Genomic DNA, 9,919 nt, shown 5'->3' with positions numbered 1-9,919 from the left:
TTCCTTATCCATTTCTTTAGTAAACTACTTGATAAGAATGTTTTTCAATTTTAAATCTGGGAGTTAATCTAATTAAATAATCCTAAAATCATACTATAGGCAAAAAAAAGATATATTCTATTCACTTCTAATTAAGTATAATACTAAAAAAAAATTTCTGGGAGTTCCCTGTGGCCTAGTGGGTTAAGGATCTGGTGTTGTCACTGCTGTGGCCCAGGTCTAATCCCTGACTCAGGAACTTCCACACCCACAGGTGTAACCAAAAAAAAAAAATTTTTTTTTTCCTAAAGAGAGTTTTTAGAAGAAATAGGAGAAATATGGGAGTACATTTGAGATAGGGAGAGAAACAGAGGTGGAATTTCATAGATAGGGAGACGGAAATATATATTCTAATTCGGGTCCTCCTTTCAATAAATTTAAGCAAAAGAGGGCAATTTCATGTTGGGACTGTGTTTCTATCTTAGCGCAAACAAAGACCAGTTCTAACTTCATACCTCAGTTTTCAGCAACTAAATTGCTGAGATTTACAGCCTCCCATACTCTGAACACCTGTCCCTCTTCCCTCAATCTGGGTCTGCACATCCACAGAGAACACCAGAGCCAATAAGCCCCCTTAGCTATTTCCTGATCTATTTCATATGTAACCAAGAGTTTTTTTCTATATTTTATAGGGTTTTTATTAGAACACAGGGAATACCCAAGGATCCAAAATTTACAAAAGCATATACAACAGAGCAAACTGTCCCCTTCAGAGCTGAACCACCACTAACAAACTCATTACATATTTACCCCCCCCCCCAAAATGTCTCTATACATGGTAAGTATATTCTGTATACATATGTTTATATGTGTGTGTATGTGCATATGCATATATATGAAATACTATTCTGATCTTGGGGGGTTGTCCTTTTTTTTTTCAGTAAAGGTATTTTGGAAATTTTTTGTATTATCACTTATAGATACACCTACCTCATTTTTCCCAGCTATACTGCAAGTTTATTGACATGTAACAGAAGTTTAAGGTACACAACCTGAAGACTGGATACATGGATATATTGAGAACCACCTCATTTTAAGGCTGCAAAATATTCCAGTGTGGAATGAACCAGTCTTATACTGGGTTACAGATATTTAATATTACAAGGTTGCAATGAACATCTTGTAGCTGTCTTTGCACATTAGCACTGGAGTACTTGTGGGACTGAATATTGGAAACAAAACTGCTGTGTCGGTGGTATGGAGCACATATAGTTTTACCATATACTGTCATTTATTTTTCAAAGGGTGATTACCTACACCCACTTAGAGTCCCAACACTAGTATATGAGCATTCCTATTGCCCTCAGCCTTGCTGATACATCACCCCAATCATTCTCTCCTTCATTTCCCCCGTGCTGAGTTAATCATAAGGTTCCTGCTCCATCTATTAACCACTTTTGTACGCTTTTACTTCTTTAAAAAAAAAAAGGTGTCTATACTGGCAACACCCCAAGTTTCTTTTATTCTTTAAATTTCTATTAGAGAAATTCTCAGGCATGTAGCAAAGTCAGAGAATTTGAATAATAAATCCATTATATAGTGTCTATGTATCTGTCAGCTTCAGCATAACAATATTCAGCTCATATATATATATATATATATTTTTTTTTTTTTTTTGGTCTTTTTGCCATTTCTTGGGCTGCTCCACGGCACATGGAGGTTCCCAGGCTAGGGGTCGAATTGGAGCTGTAGCCACCAGCCTACACCAGAGCCACAGCAACGCGGGATCCAAGCCGCATCTGCGACCTACACCACAGCTCACAGCAACACCAGACTGTTAACCCACTGAGCAAGGGCAGGGATCTAACCCAAAACCTCATGGTTCCTAGTCGGATTTGTTAACCACTGAGCCACGGGACGGGAACTCCTATTGTGCTCATTTTATCTATTTCTTGCCCCTTGCCTTTTTTCTTCAGGAATATTTTCCGGTAAATCCTAGTCATAATTTTAATGAAAAAAACACCAACACATAGTCCCTATGCCATTATTTCACTCAGCGAAATTAATAATTCCTTAATGTCATCTGATACCCAACCTATCTTCAATTTTTGTTTCCAATTTTTGTTTTTTTAAGTTGGTTTTGTTCAAATCAGGACCCAAACAAGGCCTTTAAGTTTCTCCAATCTTTTAAGTCCCACCACCAACATCTTGATGTTATATCTTCAATTTGTTGAAGGAAATGGATTTGTCCTGTGGACCTAAGTGTGAATTAAGTGTGATGTTTAACACGTTCCTCAACATCCCGTGCCTTGACAAACTGAAGGTAAGATGTAAAAGGCTGGCTCAGATTCAGGTTTGTTTGTTTCAGGCAACAGTTCATCATGGCTGGTGTCGGCTTCTGGCTAGTGCAACACGTCAGAGGCATGTAACTTCTGGTTGTTCCTTTCTTAACAACACTAAAGTTGCTCACTGGGGTTCAGATGTTATTAACCTGAACCATCCAATAAAACATTTCCCATCAACTTTTCATCTAACCCCTTCAGCAGCCAAGATCCATTGTTTCACTACAGGTGGCAAGAGGGTAATTTCCTAATCCTACCAATTCTCTGGCATTTAGCTAGGATTCTTTTTTTTTTTTTTTTTTGGACCCAATAATTTCTGTGATTGTTTACTTCTAAACAAGATTCTGGAAGAATTAATCATTTGTAGAAGGAACCTGCTATAAGGACCACATACTCTATCTGCATACATGCCAGAGGACCCTGCTGAGGAGACTGACAGGCTATGGGTATGGTAAAGGTAATACTCATGACCTTAGGCCCCAAATCACACAAATGCATGGACTGTCTGGCATCCTACTTTTACACTATTCAGTTTTGTATTTCAGGTGTTTGTGTACTTTGTCATGCAGCCGTAACTTCCCAATATGTGTGCTAAATTTAAATGAATACATTTTGCTTTACCAGAAAGATTTCTTTGCTAAAATGGAAAAAGCTTAATCACTTTCAAAGTCTAAAATATTTGTCAGTTTTCTCCAAAGCTATGTCTTTCTCTCTCTCTTTTTAAAATTGTCTCCAACCTCAGATCTCTCCATGGGGTTCCAGAATAATGCCTGGCACTTGGTAGACTCTAAACTTTTTTTTTTTTGTCTTTTGTCTTTTTGTTGTTGTTGCTATTTCTTGGGCCGATCCCGCGGCATATGGAGGTTCCCAGGCTAGGGGTCGAATCGCGGCTGTAAGACGCTATGTCTGCGACCTACACCACAGCTCACAGCAACACAGGATCCTTAACCTGCCGCAGGAGGCCAGGGATCAAACTCATAACCTCATGGTTCCTAGCTGGATTTGTTTCCAGTGAGCCATGACGGGAACTCCCGATTTTTATTTTTATTTTATTTATTTTTTCCTGCCCCTTTTAATGGGACAGTCTTTGTGCTAGTTGTGGGCCTTACCACTGTGTTGATTGCTTCTAGGCCTTTACAGTGGTTGTTTGTTCTAAAATTAGTTTTAGAGGAAAATAGAACTCATACCTGGGGATGTGTGGATACAGGTAAAACCAAGGATGGAGGTTACAACACTGCAGAGCAGCCTTCCCTTGGAATGCCCAGAGGTGTTACTAAACACTTAAGGGATCTATGGTCCTAGTATAAACAGGGTCACACCACAGACTTATTGTGACTATCATAGTAAAATTTATTCTGTAAAATAAAGTACACTGTGCATAATTTAGCAAAGATCAAATACTGAAATAGATTTTTTAAAAGAAAACATTTAGGACCCGCTGTAGTTTCAGGAATTCAAGGATTATGATCCTCGGTGCTAGCTCAATCTTCACAAAATTACATACACAGTAATAGCCCAAGGTAAAATTTACCTTTTAAAAAGAATTATGACAATATTTTTCATACAGAGCAAAATCAGTCAAAGGAAAGTAAGTTCCACTCGACACCTGGGTATACCCCTGAATCACTTGACACACCTGTGGCCAGAAGCCCCACTTACTAAGTGAACCTAGTAACCTCCCTCCGAGGGCTAGGACCACATTTCCTATGCTAAAACCCTCCTGTACGACTGAAAACTGTTCATTCACCCAGCAAAGGATAACTGAGAGAGACTGGAGACTGTCAAATAAAATACCCCAAATCACACAAACTATTTGCACCACTTACAGATCTGAATCTGGCCATTCAAGATACTAACTAAAAAGTAGAGGATACTTTTGTTCTCAAGGTAGAAAAAACTAACTTGGCTCTCATGTTACCTTTCGCACTTAGTCCAGCCCACAAGCGAGACAAACTGCTCACTGGGGAGCTACTTGTAATGCTTTAGTATAATTTGCCTGTTTTTCTGTAGAGGAGATAGTGGTGAAAACAGAACATAAGCTTTTTCTCACAGTTAATCAATAGCAATACCACCTTACACTTCCTAACAACTAAAAATGTGCTAATTAACCATTTTAAAAATGCAACAATGAAAACCATGAAGTCATTATATTTGCTCTAGTTTACTTTTTTATTTACATAACCTCCTTTCTCCTAGACAAGCAACATTAAGCAAAACACAAGGCCAAGATGCCTTGTTGGTGACCATCCTATTCAATTTTCTTTTGTGGAGGGGCTTCTCAGTAGTAGCCAGTTACCACATGGAGTTTTTTCACAGTTTCAAAAAAGTTTTCCTTGTATTAAAACATCAAGAAAGTGCCATACTTGATGGTAGTTACTGTCAAATAGCTCAATCAGCCTTACATAATTTTTGTAATATTAATTCAAGTATGTATGTAATCAACACAAAACTCTCAAAAAAAACCCAAAAAACAAAGTGCTAGCTGATTTCTGGTGCCATGAGACATAACAGCACCACTGGTTTTTATATTTTAGTGGTAAAAATGTCATCCAGTTTTAGCACCCATCTACAAGAGTTAGATGAAAATATGATTTGGCTTACTGAAAGGTAACAGTCTTAATATTCCCTCAGTGAGGAAATCTGTGTCTTTTGCTCATCCTGGCTCATGGAAAAGAAGAACAGTATTAACAGGGGAGAAAAGGACAGACTTTTAAGGCTTTTCAGTACTTGAATCACTTAAGTATTAATGTCACGTTTCCCTGGAAGTACAGAATAGAGCACACATAGAAGATTCCAAGTAGTTAGAAACTACAGTTATGTCAGGATGGATAATATTTAAAATACTTAACATGGCTTTGCAGCCTTGAGAACAGAAAAAAATCAGAAAAATCAATGCTAGAAATCAACTCCCATCTTTTTAACCAAAACCAGTTTCATCATCCCATTTCAAAAATGAAGTATCCTAAAAACATGACAAATTTTTACATAAAAACACACTGACTTTGATTAAATCAGTTATTAGCAATGCTAGATATAAGCAAGGAAAATAAAGTGCACCTTTACAGTATATAAAATAATAAGCCCAGCAATCACTTTTTAAAATTGGCAATACAGACTGCAATATAAAAAGTACCTGACAAAGTCAGATAGAAATTTTTTTAAATTCTCAGTTGAAAAATTACAATTTTTCAGTACAGCAGAGGGACAAATAACCTTTTATTAAAGCTATTAGATTTGGAGGGTCTTGTATATTTTGATTTTGTGTAGGAGAAAGGAAAGCCAATCGTCTAGAAGGCACCAACTGGTTTAAATGTGTGAGTAGCTTCATAAAGAAAATATGTGCAAAGTACAGGCAGGAAGAGTGCCTGGTTCTCATGTTGGATTCCTTACTCTTCACCGCAGACTGAGGATTATTGCTGAGGAACTGGATCAGCCATCGGGCTTCCTATGTCATCTGCATTGCACTCAGTCCACAGTGTCACAGATCTCCTTTACTTTTAGGTTGAAGTCTTCTGGTTGATCTGCATACACATAATGTCCTGCTCCAAGAATGGCCTAGGAAAGGAAAAGCCATCAGATGCTCAGTGAGCAAAAGCATTTAATAAAACATAATGACAGACACAAAGACACTGAACGATAAAAGCGAGAATAGCTACACATAAATAAAACATAAAAGATGAAGTTCCCCAGTTGCTCGGTGGGTTGGGGATCTGGTGTTGTCACTGCTATGGCTTGGGTTGCTGCTTGGCCCTGGAACTTCTACATGCTGAGGGTGCAGCCAAAAACAAAACCCACAAAATTAAAAAAAAAAACAAAAAAACAACAAACCATAAAAAAGTAAGCAACACTAATCTGTGGCAACTATTATATATTTCCAACAAACCATCTGAGAATAGAGAAAATCTAGTGAACCTAACTAAAATTTTAACATCCTAAACTGACCAACAATAGGGCCAACAGAAACACTGCACAAAGTGGAAATGTGCTGCTTTGGGAGGTGGGAGTGGGTTGAGGTGCTACAAGACCTGTCCGTTTCAGTCTCTCCCACCTTGGAGATGCTATGGTTTAAGGGTCAGACAAGGCCTCTAAGAAGATTCTTCGTCTAGACATGCCCCCTCACAACTGACAGCAGGTCTCTGACCAAGGCTGCAGGTACAGCTCAGATGTGAAAGCACAGGGGTGACCTGCAGCCTCACTGAAAGCAAAGCTCATAGGACAGACTTCACCTACAACTGAAAACCAAAAAACAAGCCACACACTTACTATTGTCTTCACGTATGAATGTGGTCGTAATGACTGGATGCTGGTGCCAGAATTGCCATCTATGCAGGATCGGGCGCCGTAGATCACCGAAACTGGAATGTCAGGGTTCATTTTACCAATCCGATGGAGCATTGGCCTTTTTGCCCATCCATAAGGGATAGTCATATTTTTGAATGCAGTCTCACCACTTAAAGGAAAGGAGAAAAATCACAGGTATGACTTTTGGAGATGAGCATGGATCACACGCCCCCCTCTATCATAACACACCCCTATCTAGCTTTTCCCCTGTTTAAGAAAAAAACACAGTTTAAATATAAAAATAATTTACTAGGAAATGTAAGGAACAAACTCCACACAAGATATATGCTTCTGTTTAGACCCCACAGAAGACACATGCTTTTGTTAGATAAACAGGGATGTTTTAAACTCTTCAAAAAGTTTTCATTTTCCAAATCAAAACATGCAACTTTAAGTCCTGATCATAAAATTATTAAACTTCCTGAGGGGAGAGTTAAAGTATATTTTATCTCTCAAACTTATTTGGAGGCAGAATTTCCACCTGTTCATGGCACCAGTTTTTTACCTGCAATGGCAAAACCAGTACCAAGAAAAAATTCAGATTATTTTTTATTTTCTGCACATTATGATGTTTGACATCTTTAAATAACTTTCTGGCTGGGTAGAGACTGCCTTCCGGAGCTGGCCAGCCAATTCTTAGAGATCGTGAAGGACTCAACTAGTACAATGCCTTTATTTGCGAACTAACCAATCCAGAGCTGGGCCTTTTCTGTTCAGCTTGCACATCGCAGGAGGCAATATTCTTCTGCCTTAATTATCCCAGCGCCACATGCCAGGCAACTAGTAACCAACCTATATCTTAGAGTCCACCAAAATTATTCAACTAGCCATCTCTAAACTGTCCATGCTACACTGCCTTGCCTTTCCCGCAGGACCCAATAAAGGCTCCAGCCTGGACATCCCCTCCACTCCCATCTCCTGCCACCTGACCAAAATCTGATGGGTCCCCTGTGGCCCTTCATGGCATTCAGTGACTCCCTCTTCAGGATCTGTTAAGTATATTCAAGTTTCTTTTCTTGAGCCTATCCTGTGTCTTCTGTTGTGGTCATACCTGTCATACAAAATAGTGTAGAACATCTGGCAAATTCCTAGGACAGATCCATTTTGCTGTCATTTCTGCTTTCCTTGTGGTACTACGCATAATTCTGAATTGCCTTTTAAGAATTCAAGTTCCACAAGAAAGTCAACAAACTAGGACTACAAAGGCACATGTAATCATGAAATGTGAGTAGGTGAAGAATAAAACACTAAGACTATCCAGGAAAACAGATGCTGTCCCTGGGAAAGACCACTGAAAACTGTTGGAACAAGTCAATACAGTGTGACTGACTGCCTGGTGAATCACAAAACATGGATCTCTTGGGGATGCCAAACCTCTCCAGCGTCCCTCGCCTTGTTAGAAAACATCCAACCTACTTTATTAAAAAAGACTGAAGCTACAGCTCTACCTCAAGTGCTCCCATGGCCTCAACCTTTTTAATAGCATAGGTGTACATATTCTCTGCCAAAAGTGAGCGAGGCAAAAAGACAGAGTGAAGGAGGCTGCCTCTACATCTCACCTCTCAGTTTTTTCCCTAAGTCTCTGTCTTAGAAAGAATGTGGTACCATTTCCACTTTAGAGTATGGTCTATGGCCCACCTATGCTAAAATCACCTGAAGCGCTTGTTCAAGACACAGCCCAGAACTGCTGACTCGGAGTCTCAGAGACAGGGTTCAGGCATGACATTTTGGACAAACGCCTCCAGTAACTGTGGTAAAGAAGGCAGCACGAGAACCGGGGCTTGCAACACCACATTCCACTCTCTCCCTACAGACGCTAGGCTCTGTCTTCCAGGCCCCTCCTAGCTTCTAACTATGTCCAGGCTCTGTTTTCTCCACTGGTACCTTGTACCAAATCTGTAAGTCCTTAAAAAAAAAAAAAAAAAAAAAAGAAAAGAAATACCTTTGTTTGTCCTTCTTGTTCCCTCTAGCTACTATGGTCTCTCTCTCTCCTAAACACTGTCAAATTTCATGCAGAATCCCCTTCCCCTCACCTACTTCTCACCAGGGCAGCAGTATTTCTCATGCTAATGCACAGTCCTAAAGAGGTGCTGAGCAAAAGAGGGGTGCAATCATCAAAAAAACTTGAAAAAAGCTGCCTGCTATCTCCCACCCACCTGGGAGATTTAAAAACCTTTGGCATAATAAAAGGTTCTAAGAAGATCCAAGGTACAGAAAACCATTTACTTTTGTTCAATCCAGAACTTCTTTTTTGGTAAAACATTCATACTCGGTTTGGGAATGCTGTTTATTTGAAACGCTTCTTTACTTCTCAACTTCAACCACCTCCAAGAGATGCCCAAGACCAAGACTTCCCTCAATTTTTCCTCTAAAGGGCACATTAGGGGGGAAGGACGTACATCTTGCTTTTTTTTCTTGGCTGTACCCACAGCATATGGAAATTCTTGGGCCAGGGATCAAATCCGCACCTCAGCAGTGACAATGCTAGCTCCTTAACCCACTGCACCACAGTGGGAACTCCACATCTTGCTTTTTAATCTCTCATCAGAGTCCAGCACGATGTTTTACATTGTAGGTACTCCATGAATAGATGCATAAATTAAGAAGTATTAAGTCATTTAACTACTTGTCCTTTTAAATTTAGTCATTTACATACCAATAAAACACTCCTGGGCTAATCACATAGTTTCAAAAAAGAAGTCTAAAACACAAACACAGTAAATTGAGATAACCCTTACCTGGGAGTCTGAACATTACAGTGGTAGATATATTCTGTCACAGTATCATCTTCAAACATTGAAGAATACTTGCGTTTGAAATCAGGCCTTAAACGCTGTACTAGACTTAAACCTAAAAGAAATGAACATTTTAAATATAACTAATTTAAACACGAATACAGAAGGTTCTAGTGTTTGCCTGTAGAATGAGAATGCATGTAGCATAAATGCATTTTAGATGGAAAAGAGCACACAGTCTAGAAGCTGCTCTCAAGTTACCTAAAGAAAGACTAAAATAAGAATGGAAGACTGTCATATATTGACTTAACAGATATGCTTAGGAGCTCAAAAACAGTTGCCTAAGACTTGTTTGTGTAGGAAAATAAATTCCATTAAACATGGCAGGTGAACAGAGCAGTTCACACGTAAAATTAACTATTAACTTGCATTTCTTCCACAATCACAACACATCATCTAAATGAAGTGAGCTGGAATACAAATATTTCTTTGAGAAAACTACTTCAGAGTTTCTGCTCAGGA

General features: G+C 39.1%; 1 protein-coding gene across 1 annotated transcript in view; it reads right to left on the bottom strand.

Annotated features, from left to right (window-relative positions):
• Positions 1 to 3,650: 3,650 nt before the first annotated feature.
• ABHD5 (abhydrolase domain containing 5, lysophosphatidic acid acyltransferase) overlaps positions 3,651 to 9,919 on the bottom strand; it is a 50,491-nt gene continuing 44,222 nt past the window's right edge. Inside the window, exons 5-7 of the mRNA XM_047771382.1 lie at positions 9,401 to 9,512; positions 6,585 to 6,771; positions 3,651 to 5,876 (exon numbers count right to left, since the gene is read on the bottom strand). Coding sequence (XP_047627338.1) covers positions 5,787 to 5,876; positions 6,585 to 6,771; positions 9,401 to 9,512 — 389 coding nt within the window. The 3' untranslated portion in view covers positions 3,651 to 5,786. The remainder of the gene's footprint in view (positions 5,877 to 6,584; positions 6,772 to 9,400; positions 9,513 to 9,919) is intronic.

Source organism: Phacochoerus africanus, chromosome 1 (assembly GCF_016906955.1).
Source record: "Phacochoerus africanus isolate WHEZ1 chromosome 1, ROS_Pafr_v1, whole genome shotgun sequence".
NCBI classification, from domain to species: domain Eukaryota; kingdom Metazoa; phylum Chordata; class Mammalia; order Artiodactyla; family Suidae; genus Phacochoerus; species Phacochoerus africanus.
Note: the sequence above shows the minus strand (reverse complement) of the source record. Positions and strands in the feature narration are given on the sequence as shown.